Source organism: Artemia sp. Qi Xiang Cuo, chromosome 9 (genome assembly GCF_049724085.1).
Source record: "Artemia sp. Qi Xiang Cuo chromosome 9, ASM4972408v1, whole genome shotgun sequence".
In the NCBI taxonomy this organism is placed as follows: domain Eukaryota; kingdom Metazoa; phylum Arthropoda; class Branchiopoda; order Anostraca; family Artemiidae; genus Artemia; species Artemia sp. Qi Xiang Cuo.
In genome coordinates, this window is record NC_142802.1 from 1,525,083 (window position 1) to 1,546,819 (window position 21,737).

The 21,737-nt window shown below is 35.9% G+C and overlaps 1 protein-coding gene across 6 annotated transcripts in view; it reads right to left on the reverse strand.

Moving 5' to 3' along the window:
- The window catches only part of LOC148948206 (serine/threonine-protein kinase DCLK1), a 177,750-nt gene that overhangs the window by 119,770 nt on the left and 36,243 nt on the right, over positions 1 to 21,737 (reverse strand). For 4 of the 6 annotated variants that reach the window (XR_016142213.1, XM_089094203.1, XM_089094199.1 and 1 more), the window contains exon 2: positions 445 to 1,354. Coding sequence is in view for 5 of the 6 variants with exons in the window: in XM_089094203.1 (XP_088950329.1) it covers positions 445 to 1,296 (852 nt within the window). In the remaining variant the exon portion in view is untranslated. Of the gene's footprint in view, positions 1 to 444; positions 1,355 to 4,203; positions 4,224 to 20,972; positions 21,104 to 21,737 lie in introns of those variants that run through there. The other 2 variants (XM_089094200.1, XM_089094201.1) reach the window with 2 other exon arrangements.

Consider the following 21,737-nt stretch of genomic DNA (forward strand, 5'->3'; position numbering starts at 1 on the left):
CGTCTCGCTCTTTACGCTAAACTTTGACTTTCTCACAACTCTTATTTTTTTTAACAATAAAAACTTTAGCGTAAAGAGCGAGGCGTTGAGGAGGGGACAGGGCAGGGGACTTGAGCAGATTGCTCCATCAAAGACATCTTTTGATCCTTTCGAGCAAAGGCCCAACAAATTCATAAAACCTGATGATTAAACTGGGTAAACTATAATCGGCACATAGGCCTGGAATCCAGGATGAGCCTGGCACCATAAAAATTTCAAAGAACGAATATTTTAATTTTATTGATGTAACTCTGAGACCTAATAGGTTCCATTATTATAGTGAAAAGACCATTTTAGATATGATCCTTAAAATACTAAATGTGTCGATCACGCCCAAAAAAAATCACAATAAATATTTTTTTTCTCTCCTAACTATGTTAAAATATAAAAAGGACAAGCACATACCTGTTCAAAAGAATACGCAGTCTTCTTATTTAATAACATCCTAACAGATTTTCTTGGTTTATTCCCATTCTTGATAATAGTAATAAGTCGGGGCTGAATGAAATCCCTGTTTTTCACAACTATATCTACACCATTGGATGAGGCCGAATCAGGTGAGAGTTCGGCAACTTTCCTTTTCACATGAGAGTAATTTGCATTTAAAGGGGCTTCTCTCCTTAAGGCACATGACGGCAGTCCAATGGAAGGCGAACGACTAGATCTCACCCTAAATTGTCTGGGTTCATCACACTTCTCGTAATCTATTTTCTTAAAAATCTCAGTTGAAGAGCATACATACAGCTGCCTTTCATCAAATTCATCAATACTGGTAATTCTAGTCCCCTCTCCACTAAATATATACCTCACACCCTGAGTTAAATGGATGGAGTCACCTATTGCCCGATTTAATTCACTAAGGAGAACATCAAGAGTTCGATACTTCTCTTGGGAGACTGCAATAACAACACCTTTAAAATACTTATCCCCATTTCTGTAAAATTTAATTTTCTTTGCCTTCTTCTCTAAAGAAATTTGAGTCAAAGGTACCCGATTAGCTGCATTAGTCGGAGAATTTTGATCTAACAAAGGTAAAGCTACGGCAGTACCACCACTTAGAGACTTGCTATATCGGTGATGCTGTAATCCACTTCTTCTACGAGAACTCTGAGGCACTGCACTTTTCAGCGAGCGAGGTATAGTATTAGAGCCATTTACTGATGCTGAGCATATCGGAGGTAAATGAGTAACGGTGTCATCGTTTTCGTTATTCTTAACTATATCCTGATCCTCAGCTGGTGAAGTATCAGCAACCATTGCAGAGAGCGACTGAGTTCTTTAGGCGTTTAACTTTCAAGCAATGTCTTTACATAACCTGAAAAAAAAACATTATTTTCAAAAGACGATGAGGATAATCGGAGGGAGGACAATGAATATTTCAATCCTTCTCACGAGAGTCCGAAAAGCTCAACAGAACAAGAAACAAATACAATAAAGACTTTGACGGAATCAAATCTAAAAAAAAAACTTATTTAACGCTTTGAAAAACAAACTAAAAAGTTTAAAAAATAAACACTAGTAAAATAAACTAAAATTGACCGTATTAAAAGAGTGAAGCGAAAAGTAAAATAGAACAGCATGGTCTTCGCCTGCACACCTTGTTTGGACAAATTTAGGTGAAATTCGTTCCAAAAGTTCATGAAATGTAATTTTTCATATATTTTAAAAAAATAAATATAGTTTCGTATATTTATATATTATTTTTGTAAATTTGAAAATGGCTTAATGTATTATGTCAGAGTGACCTGTGGTAGTTCGGTAGATTGATCTCTGCTTGGCAACACGAGGCAAGGGATCAATCCCCGCGGCTGCAGGACCGGCGGGGGAGGGGATCAGACTTTGAACAAACTCTCTTGAAACAATCATGGGTGCCCAATGCGGCAGAAATAACCCAGGAGGGACTAATTATTGTTATTATTATTTATTATATCAACATCGCTACGAGTCATCTAGTCTTAAATTACAAATTTTATCTTTTACATAATCTTAAATTTCATGTTTCTCTTACATTTTCATGCATTATATTCATGGCCAATTATTGGCCATATAATGGCCAATTATGGCCACATATTCATGGCCAATTATTGTTTCTCCTAAAAGTTGAGGGTTTTTAATGCACAAAGTATGTATGCTATGACCGTTTGAATAAATTGCATTCAAAAACGTGATATTCGTACCCAGGGCAGAGGGGGTCGGGAGGAGAGGAGTCAACGTCCTTTAACTTGGGTGTAGTCTAATTCAATGGGATTTTTACTTAACTTTGTATGAATCTATCGATCCCCTCCCACCCTTGCACGGGTGCACTCTAACTCTGTATAGGTTTAATTTCAACTTACTTATTCTTGCAGCTGATATAGCAGAACGCAAGACAAAAAACAAGAAAAAAAACGAAGAAGAAGACAAAAAACGAAGAAGAAAACGAAGAAGAAGACAAAAACAAAGAAGAAGATAAAAACCGAAGAAGAAAAAAACGACGAAGAAAAAAATAAAACCAAATGAGGGTAAACACAAGCTCCGCCAACTCCCCTGGCTCTAAAAAGAGAATTAAATAAAAAAACAAGTTTCTTCAACTGAAAATAAAGAGCAACAATAAAGCTTAAAACGAACTGAAATTATTTTTTATATGAGGGAGGCTGCCCCTTCCACCGCCCTCGCTCTTTACGCTAAAGTCTTAAAGTAATTTGAAAATACTTTTCATTCAAATTCAAAGTCCCTTGTGTTTCAGGAGTCGTTCTTAAAGATTTGGGACAAAAAGTGAAACTTTAGCGTATAGAGCAAGGGATTTTTGACATAATACCTTAAACTGGATATAATTTTCCCAGACCACACTGCCTTTCTATGAAGAACAAAAAAACGTTCAAATATGGATAAGTCCATTTATTTAGACAGTGAAAATAGGTACAAAAGTCTTGATATTTCGATCACATTTACAGCGATCGTCATCAGTAGAAATGCCAAAGTATTAAAATTAAAACTAACATATTTATACAAAGCAATATAATTAACTTCTTGTTCATTCACTAGATTCTTTAGAGAGAGTTCAATAAACAGTGTCCATTCAAAGTCTTGAGTTGTAAATTTTCTTTTTTAATCTTGCCTAAATGTAAAATGAATTTCCAATGAAGATGGCAAAGCCTTCTCTTCGTTTTAAGTTTTAATGTTGCTCCTTACTTTCAGTTGAAAGAAAAAAAAACTTCTTTTAATCTTAATTTCAGACCATTTTCTAATCACGCCAGGAAATCTCCCTCCCGTGTAAAATCCCCCCGTAAAATATTTCCCTTGACAAATGTTCGTACATTTCCCAATAACAAACACTATGTGTCAACAATAGGCAAATTACATAACTTACAGCCCTTTTCCCAGGGTCTCCGGGGGGTCTTGTAAATCCCAGAGGCATTGGACCTTTCAATTATGCTGAACCCAGGGACTATCTCATAATTTTGATCGGATGTCTTTGGGAAAAAACGGCATATGAGAGGGGCTAGTTGCCCCCCAACCTTTTGGTCACTTAAAAAGGGTACTAAATATTTGAATTTGCGTTCAAATAAGCCATCTCCAAGTCTTCTAAGGCCAATGGTTCGATACGGTCACCCCTGGGAAAAAAAGATATAAAAAACACATTCGTTTTCTTTCTTCTGGCAAAAAATACAAAATTCCACATTTTAGTAAATAGAAACTTGAAACCTTTCGAGTTCTCTTATACGCTGAATCCGACGCTGTTATTTACATTAAGATGGCTTGACGTTTGAGGGGTGTTTCCTCCCTTTTTGGAATATCAGGCAAATTTCCTCAGAGGCATAGCTTTTAATGGTTAACACGAAACTTAATTAATTTTATATATTTTGAATCAGAAATAAAAGCCAATACTTTTGACGTAATAATTGTGATAAAAATTCCCGTTTTTAAAGTTTTTTTACTAATGGGCTGAGTCGCTTCTTGCTTACAAACTCCACAAACTGTTTGACAAACTTTGCATTTGTACGAATCTATCAAACAAAACAATACTGTATCAAATTCTAACGTAAACCTTCAACTATATCAAGCAAAAAAAAAGGTCATCACTATTCTAGCCATTACCCCCCGGATAACACTTTGGGGCAGGTTTAGGCCAAGATTTCCTTAAATTTTCTAACAGCCTACGGTACAGTTAAAATACCTACTTACAGTAGCAACATAAAACTCACAAAATTTCAATTGATAATTTGCACCTTTATCCACAGTAAGCCAGTTTGTAACAACTGATTAGTCATGCATCTAGTTTCGACAGAAACAGGTGAATAATCACAGAAAAAAAGTAAATACAATGAATCATACTCTAGCTTAAATAAACGGGTTTTGATTAAATACCTTTAGGTATTTTCGTCATAGAATTCAAACAGAACCTATGATTTAACGGGAGGAATTTAACAACGTCTTCCATTCCGTGTAACTGTTTAATAATTAGGTTTTTGACTTCCGAAACCTTTTTACATATTATTAAGAAACGTTCATAATCTATTTTCGCCAAAAGTCTCCAAAGATTATCGGTGTTTTCGATGACGAATCAAGATTCTCGCTTTGGATTGCGGAATTGTGAAAAGAAAAGCAAATTTTACGATCGAATTGTAAAAAATCCCCGCAATCGAATAGTCTAAAGAAATCGTATTTTGGCACATTATTTGAACACTTGAAAAGGTAGACATTTATGACCCAATTTTATTAGATAATTCAGGAGATTTTTTTGAATTTTTTTGTAACTTCTCTCCCGGCACAAAAAAAAGAACCAGAATTTATGGGGTCTATCAAGGAAATAACATTAAATATTGAGAAAGAATTCGAAAAAGAAAAGAACCTACATGCAAGATTTCTTTAAAAAAGAAAACGGTACTGTTGCACTAATTGGTACACAGCGCTATAGACTGTCCAAGAAATGCAGTCATGGAGACCCGTAAAGATGGTAAATGCTATCTAAATTGATCGCAAAGCGTGGTTTCTCACCGAATTATAACATTTAAACTGTCGTTTTTTGGGGTTTAGGGGGGAAGGTACCTAGGTTAGGTTAGGTTACGTATTTAATGTATGCTATGATTTACCCCCCACCCCACTAATGTGCAAATATATAGCCCAAATTTGTTTCTAAACTATTATATATCATCCTTTTTTTTTATTAGCATTAACCAATCTTGACTTCTTTCGTGTGTACCATTAAGTGCAACAGTACCAAGAAAACTTCCATCTTCTACAGCCGTGATTTCCAATGTGGGGCGAAGACCCCACATGTGAGGCATGGTAATATTTTGGTGGGTCATGGGCAGGACATGCACCTTTTGGCTGAGTATACTTTAGAGCCTTAATAAAAAAAATAATAAAAAAAAAACTTCATGCATTGTATAAAAGGTGTTTTAAACAGACAATGTTTTCATTATCATAAACTCTACTAGGTCATCCGAGAGGACGACCTAAAAAAAATTACCAAGATGGTGTACCAAATGCCAATGGCTTTTGAATCTTCTCTCAGGTGAATACATTTAAAATTTTGAACAAAAAATTTTTTAATTTTGAAAAAAATACCAAGATGGTGTACCAAATACCAAAGGCTTTTGAATCTTCTTCCAGGTGAATACATGTAAAATTTTCAAAAAAAAACTTTTAAATTAAAAAAAAAATACCAAGATGGTGTACCAAATAGCAATGGCTTTTGAATCTTCTTTAGGTGAATACATGTAAAATTTTGAACAATTTTTTTTTTTTTATTTTGAAAAAAAAATACCAAGATGGTGTACCAAATATAAATGGCTTTTGAATCTTCTCTCAGGTGAATACATATAAAAATTCCAACAACAAAATTTTTAAATTTTGAAAAAAAATGCCAAGATGGTGTACCAAATACCAATGGCTTTTGAATCTTCTTTCAGGTGAATACATTTAAAATTTTGAACAAAAAATTTTTTAATTTTGAAAAAAAAATACCAAGATGGTGTACCAAATACCAAAGGCTTTTGAATCTTCTTCCAGGTGAATACATGTAAAATTTTCAACAAAAAACTTTTAAATTAAAAAAAAAATACCAAGATGGTGTACCAAATACAAATGGCTTTTGAATCTTCTTTAGGTGAATACATGTAAAATTTTGAACAAAATTTTTTTTTAATTTTTAAAAAAAAATACCAAGATGGTGTACCAAATATCAATGGCTTTTGAATCTTCTCTCAGGTGAATACATATAAAAATTACAACAACAAAATTTTTAAATTTTGAAAAAAAATGCCAAGATGGTATACCAAATACCAATGGCTTTTGAATCTTCTTTCAGGTGAATACATTTAAAATTTTGAACAAAAAATTTTTTAATTTTGAAAAAAATACCAAGATGGTGTACCAAATACCAATGGCTTTTAAATTTTCTTTCAGGTGAATACATGTAAAATTTTGAACAAAATTTTTTTTAATCTTGAAAAAAAAAATACCAAGATGGTGTACCAAATATCAATGGCTTTTGAATCTTCTCTCAGGTGAATACATATAAAAATTCCAACAACAAAATTTTTAAATTTTGAAAAAAATGCCAAGATGGTGTACCAAATACCAATGGCTTTTGAATCTTCTTTCAGGTGAATACATATAAAATTTTGAACAAAACATTTTTAAATTTTGAAAAAAATACCAAGATGGTGTACCAAATACCAATGGCTTTTGAATCTTCTCTAAGGTGAATACATTCAAAATTTCGAATTTTTTTTTTAATTTTGAAAAAAAAAATACCAAGATAGTGTACCAAATACCAATGGCTTTTGAATCTTCTCTCGGGTGAATAAATGTAAAATTTTGAACCAAAAATTTCTAAATTTTGAAAAAATACCAAAATCGTGTACCAAATACCAATGGCTTTTGAATCTTCTTTCAGATGAATACATGTAAAATTTTGAACAAAAATTTTTCAAATTTTGAAAAAAATACCAAGATGATGTACCAAATACCAATGGCTTTTGAATCTTCTCTCAGGTGAATAGGGCTACATGTAAAATTTTGAACAACAATTTTTTTTAATTTAGAAAAAAAATAATACCAAGATGATGTACCAAATACCAATGGCTTTTGAATCTTCTCTCAGGTGAATACATGTAAAATTTTGAACCCAAAATTTCTAAATTTTGAAAAAATACCAAGATCGTGTACCAAATACCAATGGCTTTTGAATCTTCTTTCAGGTGAATACATGTAAAATTTTGAACAACAATTTTTTAATTTTGAAAAAAAAAATACCTAGATGATGTACCAAATACCAATGGCTTTTGAATCTTCTCTCAGGTGAATACATGTAAAATTTTGAACCAAAAATTTCTATATTTTGAAAAAAACACCAAGATGATGTACCAAATACAATGGCTTTTGAATCTTCTCTAAGGTGAATACATGTAAAATTTTGAACAAAAAATTTCTAAATTTTGAAAAATACCAAGATGGTGTAGCCTACCAAATACCAATGGCTTTTGGATCTTCTTTCAGGTGAATACATGTAAAATTTTGAACAACAATTTTTTTAATTTTGAAAAAAAAATTACCAAGATGATGTACCAAATACCAATGGCTTTTGAAGCTTCTTTCAGGTGAATACACGTAAAATTTTGGATAACAAAATTTTAATATCACGAGGGGGGCATCAGGACTTTAGAAAAGCCTAAGTGGGGCAATGCTCAACGTCGGCTGGGAACCACTATTCTAGAGCAGTATAAAATGATTACATGCTGTTTACATCCAAAATCATTAACCCTTAATTGCAAAAGTGCTGTGTATTTTACAGCCGAAACGAGAATCAGATTGTCAGATCGTAAATCAAAATCAAAATTCACGACCAGATTGTGGATATAAATCGAATTTGAAGAACAGATTCTCAATTTGAGAATCCGAATTGTCAATCGAAAAGGCCTTACTAATAGCTTAACTTACTAATAATTTACTAATAGCTGCTTGTGTAAAGTAAAATGGCTTGCTTTTGGAGGCACAAAATGCCGGAAAAAACTTGGAATACGGAAAGCTTCTTATGGTAGAGTAAGAAGATGCGAGGAAAATTTCATCTCTCGTTTCTTTTTTTCTTCTCTTTTTCATATCCATACACAGGCTAGAATAAATTGGTTCTGATTAAACATCTTCGGGAGGTTTCGTAATGAAATCTAAATAGATATATAATTTAAAGAGTAATCCCACGAGTGGCGGATCCAGGGGAGGGGCGAGGGGCGCGCGCCCCCCTAACGTAGTCTAAAGTAGTATAATATACTTAATTAACGCAAATTTGCGTTAATTAAACTTGCTCCTAACGCAAGTTTATCGGATCAACATATTTTGCCCCCTCCCCCTAAAAAAAATCCTAGGTCCACCCCTGAATTCCACAAAAGTAATTTTACAAATATCTGAATTTTGTAGAATTTTTGTTTTCTGACTATGGGAATTTGATTTCTATCTACAGTTGAAATGATTTGATAACACTCGAACTGTTGTTTCTCAAAATCGACAATCTTACTACCTAGCAAGATTATTAAAATACGCAAAAACTTACATTCTAAAAGAATGCCAAATTAAACTATTGAAAACTTTATTAAAACGAGAAAAAAAATTATAAATGGGGGAAAGTGAAACTTTTACGGTTTAAACAAGCTCTTAATTTCACACCAAACGAATAAACACCGTTTCATTTGATTTTAATTTTGAATAGAAGACATTCAAACCGGAATTCTCCTTACTTACAGTTGAAAAAACCATTTTTTTATATTTAATTTCTGATCGTCTTTTAAATAATGCTGAGAAATCCGGCGCCTCCCTTTCATGGAAAATTCCCTTTCGCCATAAAAAATTCCTCAATGGAAAGATCCTCCCACGTAACCTTCTTCCCCCGACCCCTCCCGAACCAAAAAAATCCCCCCTGAAAACGTCTGTACATTTCCCAAAAACCAATACTAGGCCTATGTCATAGGCAGCACGCTAGCGCTGCCTAAGTAAAGAACGATGTGGGCACAATGTGTGTGGGTTTTTTTTCTCCATACCCGGGCACTTCATATCGAAGAGTTCTCGTAAAAACTTCGAAAAAGGGCTCATTCAACTGGAAATTGGAGTAGCTAGTGCCCTTTTTAATAGTCAAAAGTGATTGGAGGGCAACTAGCCCCCCCCCCCCATCATTCCCCCAAACACATCCAATAAAAAAGTTGAGATAGCCATTTTGTTCAGCGTTGTTGATTTCCAGACAAAAAATATGTTTTTGAGGAGGATACTCCCCGACAACCCTCGGGGTAAGGGTTTTAAGTTAGGACCTGAAGGTATATAAGAACTATGTTGGCACAATGTATTATTTATTGTTTTTCCTTTAGAGCAGTGCACTTCATATAGAGTGGGTCGTTGTAGAAACTTCGAAAGGGGCTCATTCAATTGGAAATCGAAAGTTCTAGTGTCCTTTTTAATAGTCGAAAGTAATTGGAGGGCAACTGGCCCCCCCCCACGCCCATCATTCGAAACGCATCCAATCAAAATTTTGAGATAGCCATTTTATTCAGCATAGTTGATTTCTAGATAGAAAATATATTTTTGAGGAGGAAACTCCCCCACAACCCTCGGGGCAAGGGTTTTAAGTTATGCCCTGAAGGCATATAAGAACTATGTTGGCACCATGTATCATTTATTATTTTTCCTTTAGAGCAGTGCACTTCATATGGAATGGGTCGTCGTAGAAACTTCGAAAGGGGCTCATTCGATTGGAAATCGAGAGTTCTAGTGCCCTTTCTAATAGTCGAAAGTAATTGGAGGGCAACTAGCCCCCCTCCCCGCCCATCATTCCCCCAAAAACATTCAATCAGAAGTTTGAGATAGCCATTTTGTTCAGCATAGTTGATTTCTAGATAGAAAATACGTTTTTGAAGAGTACACTCCCCCACAACCCTCAGGGCAAGGGTTTTAGGTTATGCCCTGGGGGCATATAAGCTTTTTATAGAAGGCGCAGTCGTAGAAACTTCAAAACAAAATCATTCGATTGGAAATTCAAAGGGCTAGTGCCCTTTTTAATAGTCGAAAGTGATTGGAGGGCAATTGCCCCCCACGCCCATAATTCCCCCAAACACATACAATAAAAATTCTGAGATATCCATTTAGTTCAGCGTAGATGATTTCAAGATAAAAAACGTGTTTTTGAGGATGATACTCCCCCATACTCCTTAGGAAAAGGGTTTTAAGTTATACCCTGAGGACATATAAGGTTTTAATAGAAGGCGTTGTCGTAGAAACTTCAAAAAAGGCTCATTCGATTGAAATTTAAAAGGGCTTGTGCCCTTTTTTATAGTCGAAAGTGATTGGAGGGCAAATAGCCCCCCCCCCCATGCCCATCTTTCCCCCAAACACATCCAATAAAAATTTTGAGATAGCCATTTTGTTCAGCGTAGTTGATTTCCAGATAGAAAATATGTCTTTGAGAAATATGTCTATGACACTCCCCCACAGCCCTCAGGGCAAGGGTTTTAAGTTATGTCCTGGGGGCATATAAGGTTTTTATAGAAGGTGTTGTCGTAGAAACTTAAAAAAAAAGCTCATTTGATTGGAAATTCAAAGGGCTGGTGCCCTTTTTAATAGTCGAAAGTGATTGGAGGGCAACTAGCCCCCCCCCCCCAGGACAAGAAGGTTTTTATAGAAGGCGTTGTCGTAGAAACTTCAAAAAGGCTCATTCGGTTGGTAATTCAAAGGGCTAGTGCCCTTTTTAATAGTCGAAAGTGATTGGAGGGCAACTGCCCCCCAAGGGTTATAAGTTATGCCCTGGGGGCATATAAGGTTTTTTTGAAATCTTTGTCGTAGAAACTTGAAAAAGGGTTCATTCGATTTGAAATCGAAAGGGCTAGTACCCTATTTAATAGTCGAAAGTTATTTGAGGGCAACTAACCACCTCTCAAGCCCACCTTTTCCCCGAACACATCCAATCAAAATTTTTAGATAGCCATTTTATTCAACGTAGTTGAAAGTTTTGGAAATTAGGTCTTTAAGGTTGACAACCCCTCCCTCCACAGCCCTCAGGGCAAGGGTTGTAAGTTATGCCCTGGGGGCATATAAGGTTTTTATTGAAAGCGGAGTCGTAGAAACTTCAAAAGGGCTCATTCAATTGGAAATTGAAAGGGCTAGTGCCTTTGTTAATAGTTGAAAGTGATTGGATAGTAACTAACGCTCCCCTCCCACCCATCCTTTCCCAAAACATATGCCATCAAAATTGAGAGATATCCATTGTTTTAAACGTAGTTGACAGTTCTTGAAATCATGTCTTTTAGGATGACAACCCCGTCAGAGGCTTCAGTGCAAGGGTTGTAAGTTATGCTCTAAGGACATATAAAGTTTTTATTGAAAGCGTTGTCGTAGAAACTTCAAAAGGGCTTATTCAATTGTTAATTGAAAGGGCTAGTACCTTTTTAATAGTTGAAAGTGATTGGATAGCGACTAACGCCCCTCTCACGCCCGCCATTTTCCCAAACACATCTAATCAAAATTTTGAGATATTCATTTTGTTCAACGTAGTTGAACGTTAGGGAAATTAGGTCTTTTAGGACGATAACCCCCCTCAGAGCCCTTAGTGCAAGGGTTGTAAGTTATGCCCTAGGGGTATATAAGGTTTATATAGAAAGTTGTTGAATAAATCATAGGCAGCACGATCGCACTGCCTAAGTAAAGAACGGGGACACTCGAGAACGAGACAAGAAACGGGGACTAAGTAAAGAGGAGGACACTCCCCCACAACCCTCAGGGCCAGGGTTTTAAGTTATGCCCTGGGGGTATATAAGAACGATGTTGGCACAATGTATTACTTAAATTTTTTCTTTAGAGCAGACCACTTCGTATCGAAGAAGTTGTCGTAGAAACTTCGAAAAGGGCTCATTCAATTGGAAATTGGAGTGGCTTGTGCCCTTTTTAATAGTCGAAAGTGATTGGCAGGCGACTAACACCCCTTCCACGCCCACCATTTCCGGAAACACATCCAATCAAAATTTAGAGATAACCATTTTGTTCAGCGTAGTTGATTTCCAAATGGAAATTATGTTTTTGAGGAGGACAGTCCCCCATAGCCCTTAGGACAAGGGCTGTGAGTTATGCCCTGGGGGCATATAAGGTTTTTATTGAAAGCCTACAAATTTCAAAAGGGCTCATTCAATTAGAAATTGAAAGGGCTAGTGCCGTTTTTAATAGTTGAAAGTGATTGAAGAGCGACTAACGCCCCTCTCACGCCCACCATTTTCCCCAAACACATCCAATCAAAATTTTGAAATATCCATTTTGTTCAACGTAGTTGAAATTTCCTGAAATTAGGTCTTTTATGATGATAACCCCTCCGTGCAAGGGTTGTAAGTTATGCCCTGGGGGCATATATAGTTTATGTAGAAAGTTGTTATAGAAATTTCAAAAAGGGCTCATTTGATTGGAAATTGAAATTGCCCTTTTCAATAGTCGAAAGTGAGTGGAGAGTAATTAACCCCCCTATCACGCCCATCATTTCCCCAAAAAAAATCATTCAGAAGTTCAGACATAGCCATTTTGTTCAAGGTAGCTGAAAGTACTAGAAAATATGTATTTAAGGATGACAAACGCCACAGAACTGCAAGGGTCAAGGTTGTAATTTATGCCCTGAGGGAATATAAGGTTTTTATTGATATAGTTGTCATAAAACCTCAAACGGGGCTCATTCAATTTCAAATTGAGAGGGCTGGTGCCCTTTTTAATAGTCAAAAGTGATTGGAGGGTAACTAACCCCCCTCTCACGCCCACCATTCCTCCAAACATATCCAATCAAAATTTTCAGACAGCCATCTTGTTCAACGTAGTAGAAAGTCCCCCCCCCCCAGCACTCGGGGCAAGGGTTGTAAGTTATACCCTGGGGGCATATTAGGTTTTTATTGAAAGCGTTGTCGTAGAAACTTCAAAAGAGCTCGTTTGATTGGAAATTGAAAGGGCTAGGGCCACTTTTAATAGTTGAAAGTAATTGAAGAGCGACTTCGCTCGTCTCACGTCCACCATTTCCCCAAACAACTCCAATCAAAATTTTGAGACAGCCATTTTGTTTAACGTTGAAAGTTTGGGAAATCCAGTCTTAGAGGCTTACAACAACCCTAACAGACCTTAGGGTAAGGGTTGTAAATTATGCCCTGGGGGCATATAAGATGTTTATAGAAAGTGTTGTCGTTTCCAAAAGGACTCATTCGATTGGAAATCGAAAGGCCTGGGAAGGCAAAACCCCTATGCCTTCCCAGGGCCAGAAATAAATTTGCACTTTACTGAAAAAATACAAATGAATATGCAGTGTCAGTTTAGTATACATATACTGATATTTAGTAATCAAAATGTTAATATTATTTGATTTATTAAAGTTATAAAAGTAAAAACATTTACATTTTTTCAGTAAAGTGCAAATTTTGTTCTGACCTTGGGAAGGCATAGGGGTTTTGCGCCCAACTTATGTTAATTTCTGCTCGTTTTGAGTTTGACTCGATTATTTATTGAAATTTCTATTCGTTTTGGATTTATTTATCGACGCTGATTTGTGGTAGTTTCACGCTTGGTAGCTTATTTTATTTTATTTTTGCTCATTTTTGTTTAACGGAGTTCTTTACTTTTCTTTGAAAAAATTATTTTGTGGAAAGTTTTTTTAATTAATGTATACAATGGGCAAAGTTCAGAACCTGCAGCCCGTCCCCGGGGACTGTGGGGGATTACGTCATCCTCAAAGACACAGTTATTAGATTTTTCGACTATGGTGAACAAAAAAACTATATCAAAATTTCGATCGAGTGACTTTGAGCAAAAAATGAGCGTGATGGGTGTCTAGCTGGCCTCCAATTTCTTGGTAACTTAAAAAGGCCACTAGAACTTTTCTTTCCGTTCTAATGAGCCCTCTCGCACTATTCTAGGACCAAGGACCACTGGTTTAATACGATCGCCCCTGGGAAGAAAAAAAACAAATAAACACGTCATTATCTTTCTTCTGGCAAAAATTCAAAATCCCATATTTTGGCAGATAGGAGCTTGAAACCTCTACAATAGGGTTCTCTGATGCGCTGTATCTGATGGTGTGATTTTCCTTAAGATTCTATGACATTTGGGGGGTGTTTTCCCCTTTTGTCGAAAATAAGACAAATATTCTCAGGCTCGTGACTTTTGATAGGTAAGACTCAACTTGATAAAACTTATATTTTTGAAATCAGCATAAAAACGCCATTCTTTTGATGTATCTATTGGTATCAAAATTCCGTTTTTTAGAGTTTCGGTTAACATTGAGCCAGGTCGCTCCATACTTAAAGCTCGTTACCATGAATTGTTTGAAATAACTTTTTCTCCGGTCGGACTTAGTCTCTAGTGTAGGAATACACAATAGCCAGAAAAAACTTGAAGAAACATTGAGAGGTAATGGGAAGAAAGTCACAAAAATTTCTGCTGAAAATAATGTTCTAAAAGCATACTGTGACGGTAGCGATTATCATACCTGTAAGTAGGTTTTGAGTAGTGAATCAACCGTCTTTTATTTGGAACTTTCGAGTGAAGTATATTGTGTAACATAAAAACCAATCACCAGTTAATGCACGCCTTTATGGGGTGGGGGAGATAAAACCCGAATTCCGAGAACCTCAGATGGTTACCCATTTTAGCGCCCCTACGATGTTCCAGTGACCGGCTATGCTGGAAAACAAAAAAAGGCACGTCCAGGTATCAAGCACTTTTTCGTAATTTCCAAGAATTTGTTTCGTAATTAATTTTAGTGATGAAATCATAGGCAGAGCAATAGCGCTGCCTAAGTAAAGAACGATGTGGGCACAATGTATTTTTTTTTCTTGGTCTTAAACCAGGGCACGTCGTACCAAAGGAGTTGTCGCAGAAACTTCGAAAATGGCTCGTTCGATTGGAAATTGAGTGGCTTGTACCCTTTTTAATAGTCGAAAGTGATTGGAAGGCAACTAACACCTTTTCCACGGCCACCATTTTCTGAAACACACCCAATCAACGTCTTGAGATAGCCTTCTTGTTGAGCGTAGTTGATTTCCAGATAGAAGTTGTGCTTTTGATGAGGAACACCACCGGCAACCTTCAAAGCACGGGTTGTAGGTTAGGCCCTGGTGGCATATATGGTTTTTATAGAAAATGTTGTCGTAGAAACTTCAAAAAAGACTCATTTGATTGGGAATTTAAAGGGCTATAGCTCTTTTTGCTAGTCGAAAGTGGTTAGAGTGCAACTAACACCCCTCTTATGCCCACCTTTTCCTAAAACACATACAATCAAAATTTTGAGATTGCCAGTTTGTTAAACGTAGTTGAAAGTACTGGACATTAGGTCTTTCAGGATGACACCCCACCCCCACCCACAGTCCACAGGGTAGAGGTTGTAAGTTACGCCCTGGAGGCATATAGGGTTTTTAATAGAAAGCGTTGTCGTAGAAACTTCCAAAAGGGCTCATTTGATTCGAAACTGAAATGGCTAGTGCCCTTCTTAATGCTCGAAAGTCATTGGAAGTCAACTAACACCCCTTCCACGCCCACCATTTATCCAAACACACCCAATCAAAATTTTCAGATAGCCATATTGTTCAAAGTAGTTGAAAGGTCCGGAGACTATACCTAAGAGGAAGACACTCCCCCCACAGCCCTCAGGGTAAGGGTCATAAGTTATGCCCTGGGGGCATATAAGTTTTTATTAAAAGCTTTGTCGTAGCAACTTTAAAAAGGGCTCATTTGATTGGAAATTGAAAGGGCTAGTGCCCTTTTTAATAGTCGAAAGTGATTTGAGGGAAAATAACCCCCCTCTCAAGCCCACCATTTCCCCCAAATCATCAACACAAAATTTTGAGATAGACAATTTGTTCGACATATTCGACAGTCCGAGGCACCATGTCTTTGAAGATGACAACCCCCTCAGACCCCCTAGGACAAGTGTTGTAATTTACGTCCCGGGAACATCAAAGGTTTTTTATAGATGGCAACACTATAGAAACTTGAGAGTGGGTTCATTCGATTGGAAATTAGAAGGAGTTGTGTCATTTTTAATAGTCGAAAGCGATTGGAGGATAACTAACACCCCTCTCACACCTACCATTTTCCCAAACACATCCAATAAAAATTTTGAGATTGCCATTTTGTTCGACATAGTTATAAAAAGTCTGGAAATTATGTCGTTGAGGATGACACTCCCCCCACAGCCCTCTGGACAAGGGTTGTAAGTTATACCCTGGGGGCATATAAGGTTTTTTTTATAGAAAGCGTTGTCGTAGACACTAAAAAATACAAATGAATGTGCATTGTAAGTTTAATATAAATATACTGATATTTAATAATAAAAATGTTAAAATTATTTGATTTATTAAATTTATAAAAGTAAAAACATTTATATTTTTTGTTCAGTAAAGTGCAAATTACGTTCTGGCCTTGGGAAGGCATAGGGGTTTTGAGCCCTACTCATGGTAATTTCTGCTCGTTTTGAGTTTGAATCGGTTATTTATTGTAATTTATGTTCGTTTTGGGTTTCATTTATTTATCAATGCTGATTTGTGGTAGTTTCACGCTTGGTAGATTATTTTATTTTTACTCATTTTTGGTTTAATAGAGTTCTTTACTTTTCCTTGAAAAGCTTATTTTGTGGAAAAAGTTTGTTTAATGAATGAAAATAAATAACCTCTGTCGTTAGCGAATCACCTTTGTATTTGAATGATTTTTAGACTTGGTAGTTTTTTCCGAAACTTCTTTTTTCACACTTGCAAAGGTGACTGGGCAGGGATGTATTCAACGAGGGGGGTTTTATGCACCCGTTTAAGGGTTTTCGATCATGGAGATTTCAGGGGTAGATCTTTTATGGTAAGTCTTCACACTCCAGATATGACATTAAAATCGCATTTTGGTGTCATACGGCATTTTATGGTTGTGTTGTTATGACGAAATTATAAATAGCATGTAAATGAGAATATTTGCTTTCAAATGACATTAAACAGCTCTCTACGATATTCTAGTGGAGAAATAAAACAGAAACAGTCCCTCGGCCTGTGAAAACGGCCACAAAAAAAAAACAACCCTAAATGGTATTTTCTTCAAGAGACAGTCTATGTGATTACAAAAAAGGACAGAGAAATGGTCAGCTAAATTTATGTTCTTCTTGGAAAAAACAATTGGACATCAATGTTTTCCCAGACAAAGGAACTGATTTACAGGCTGAGAGTCCATTTTTATAGTACTTCTTAACTATAACAATTGTCTATAAAACCATATACAATTGACAAACATAAAATAATGTACACAGCAAGGCCATAGCCAGGATTTTTACTGGGAGAGGGTGACTTGAAAAAAAACACACCAAAAATTGTCTATATGCATTTATATTACATTTTTAAAACACCCCTCCCCTAGATACGGCTTTGTCACAGAGCTTCACCTTCTAAAAGTAAAAAAGGAACTAGAACTTTTAATTTCCGTTTGAATGAGCCCTCTTGCAACATTCTAGGACCACTGGGTCTATACAATCTTCCCTGGTTAAAAAAAAAAACAAATAACCATGCATCCGTGATCTTTCTTCTGGCAAAAAATACAAAATTCCACATTTTTGCAGATAGGAGCTGGAAACCTCTAGAGTAAGGTTCTCTAATATGCTGAATCTGATGGTGTGATTTTCATTAAGATTATGTGACTTTTCAGGGGTATTTTCCCTTTTTTTCGAAAACAAGACAAATTTTCTCAGGCTCATAACTTTTAATGTGTAAGACTTAACGGTACTGGTGCATTATGCGGGCGCCGCGAAGAAGTCAAGTTTGATTAATGCTAATGAAATAAAAAAAAATAGGATGAATATATAATATTTAGAAACAAATTTAGGCTATATATTTGCACATTAGGGGCGGAGGGGATAAAGGATAGCATATATTAAATACGGAACCTAACCTAGGTACCTTCCCCCCCCTCCTAAACCCCAAAGACTATCGTTTAAATATTGTTACTCATCGAGAAACCACGGCTTTGCAACCATTTATCTATAGCGGTCTCTTGCACATAGCCCGTTTGACGGGTTTCGTGACTGGCTTCATTGATACAGTCTATAGCGGTGGGCCCGCATAATGCACCAGTAACGACTAAACTTGATGAAACTGACATATTTAAAATCAGCATAAAAAACCGATTCTTTTGATGTATCTATTGGTATCAAAATTCTGTTTTTTTCGAGTTTCGATCACTATTGAGACGAGTCGCTCGTACTATATAGTTCATTACCACGAAGTGTTTGATATTGATATTAAAATTCCGTTTTTTAGATTCGTTTACTATTGAGACGAGTCGCTCTTACTATACAGTTAGTTAACATGAAATGTTTGATATTGTCACAAACTGTACAATCTTTCATATAACACAAGCATCGGTAGCTCAGTTGTTAGAGCGTATGTCTTGTGTTCCTGAGGTCGTGAGTTCGAGCCTCACCCAAAAAAACATTTTACATTAATTTTAGAGGGATAACCCGGAGTATGTAAACCCTGATTACAAACAGGAAAAAACCTACGGATTTTTCTTCTTTGGAGTAGTAAGAGACGAACCTCAAAGAACTAGGCAGTTAACTAAGTCCAATGTATGCAATGGTTTGTTCTACTAGTTATCGTCTTTAAATATAATCTCAAAAATCCTCCCGAATTTGTCGTCATTACTTTTTACTTTCAAGGTTGATGCAAATATTCAGGTCTACTATCGTTCCTTATTGTAATCCCGAGCAAGACTGTTGTTTATAACTTTGATATACTGCTGAAAGCATTATTTGGTTATTATTGGCCGTTTTCATCTTTTACTAGGTATCATTTACCACGAGCTAATTTTACTGTGGTCTAGAGTTCGTTCTTTATTATGCTGCCGCTGCAACCCTGATCACAAACAGGAAAAAGCCTATGGCTTTTTCTTATTTGAAATAGTAAGCGACATCTTCAGAGAATGAGGCATCAAACTAAGCCCAATATGAACCATGGTTTGTTCTTTACTAGGTCCCAGCCATCTCTACAGCTATGATACCGATGAAACCTACGTAATTGCCATGTATAATTAACCAGGCCGATTCCTTATATAATTTTGTTAGTGTATTAATGATTTATTATCATGTCTTAATTGCAACTTGTATATCATTAGTCTCCGATGGTACAATGGTAAGCATACCCACTTGTCCCCGAGAGAACGGGGTTCGATTTCCCGCAAGGAGAACCTCCAATTTATCAAATTTAAAGCAAAATCTTTTAAATTTGCAATTTAAAAAGAAACTCCCTTTATTTACCTCCTACCTAAAGTAATGAAGATTGTCTGAATAAACAACAGAGTTCAGTTCCATTGGGCTTGAGTTCGTTCTTTACAATACTTCCTCCCTCCTTCCTTCTTTTTCTTCACAGACACTAAAATAGCACGTTCCTTCATGTTAGTTCCTTCATGTTAAATTCCTTACTAAATCTAAATTGAAGTTCTCGGGCTTCAACAATAAGTTCTATCAAATATGTATATCACCTACTGTTAGAATTCTTTACTGTAGTAACGTTTCGTGGTGTAATGGTTAGAGCTTAGAACTTTGAATCTCGCTACCTGAGTTCAAGTCTTGGTGAAGTCATTTTATAGCTTGTAGCTTACTTATTCTACGATGTAGGTATAATAAACTGTGCAGATCCTCTATATAAAAGAACCCTGGTACAGATGAAACATAATCAGAATTTATAATGAACTATATCGATTCTTTATATAAATCCTTCACTAATCAAGCAAATTAATTACCTTTTGCTTTGTCATAATATAAATACTGTGATCTTAACTACAATGGTACAAAGATAAGCATATGTGCTTGTAACTAGTGGTTATGATAGCTGGCATTCATCAAGAATGGGCATAAAAATGCAGTTTTTAGAGCAAAAATTGATTTTATTTAAAATTTTAAAAAATGTAATTACAAATGGCACTAGATCTAGTAATTTCCTTTAAAATGAGCCACTGAACAACTCTACGATTTTCCAGTGCCGAGCTATATGTGGAAAATGCCGTTTAGGCAGAATGCTGTAGTAGCTGCCACTTTTCTTGATTTTTCAAGCCAATAAATTCCCCTTGCTGTTCCAGCCAAGGGACAGAAAGTTGTCTATATAAGGGGTTTCGGACAAGGCCGTTCTAATGGCGTACTTTTTGTTCTGATCTGACTCTATTTTAGGAGTTATCGGATATTATATTTCTCAACATTGGACATGATCGTCTCTTACTAGGTTGCTAGCTACCGCTGCAACCCGGAAGAAGTGAATGGCATAAGTACTTTCAAAAGGGCACTTTTACTAAAAAAAAAATGGCATTCAAAACGCAAACAGGAAAATAAATAGTAAACTCAAGTTTAAATTTGAGCGGATGTATAATCGAGCTTCAAGGAAGAGGTGTAACAGTTTTTACAGGGGGCTGGTAAAACGTCTATTTTTAGGCAATGAGTTTTCAAAGGTTCCATAGATTCTTCTGACCAATCATTGGGTATGAGGGAAATCTTCATGGTACACCCTCATCAGTACAGGTAAGTTGATGGAGGAAAACAATTATTTTTCAAAGATTCTCAGAGCTATGCATAAATATAAACGTTTGAGCTATACGACACAAACTAAATAAGCGTAAAAACGTAAAAAAAAGCATTTCCTTTTGGGAAATTATCTATATAATTTTAGAAACTCATTGCTCCAATCAGGGTTGCCACCTGATGAAAACAAATACTAGATTTTGTCATTTTTTTGGTTAATTGTGATTTTCTTCAATAATCTAGTGATTTATGTGCTGATTTAGTGATTTTTATGTTTAGGTAACATCCAAAAATCACTAGAAATAGTGCTAAATCATAGGAGCGGCAACCCTGGTCCCACTGACGCCTTTGCTGATTTATGTGCTGAGGGGCATGTCATTCGTCTGACCCTTCGTTTTTATGAAAGCAAAAATATTACCATAAACTAAAGCCAAGTGTTTTGTCAGCCAGTTTCAGTAATTCACTTCAAATAAACATAACATCTAGACCCTTGAACACAAAAAAATGGCGGAAATGAATTAGTATACATGAAACATTTTCACACTTTTAATCATATATATAAATATTTGTCTTGGTACAACTTCCTTTTAGCATTTGCATAAGAGTGAAACTAAAAATCTAATGCCCGTTTTTTCTTCGCGCGCAAAGATGAAATTTTCAGCTCTAGTTATGCTCTCATTGCGCAAAATTAATGCCTAATTGTACGCACAATAGGCCTACGTAGACAGCGACAGAAACAACAATACATGTACAATAGAAATCGTGCGTCAGGTTTAATATTTAAAACGGTACTTTTTCTTTGAATGATAAACAAAAGTTCGTTAAATCCCATATGCATTCAAGTTCAGGTATTTTTGGATTCGACATATAATAATGATAATAATTTATTTTTAACGCATACCATATACTAAGATGACACTTGTGGAGTATACAAAAAAAAGAAGAAAATACACTGCATACATGAGAACTTAAAAAAGTTTAAAGAGCAGAGTAAATAAAGAAAACAAAAAACATTCAAGACACTGAAACATAAGAAAATGGGATTATTTACGAAAAAAGGTGGCTAAGACGGCTGAACGGCCCAAGACTTAAGACTGAAATAAAAAAAAAGAAAAACAACTTACGACTGAGAAAAACCTGATAAGGCGGTGGTGCGGAAAAATACGGATACAAGCGGTATTTG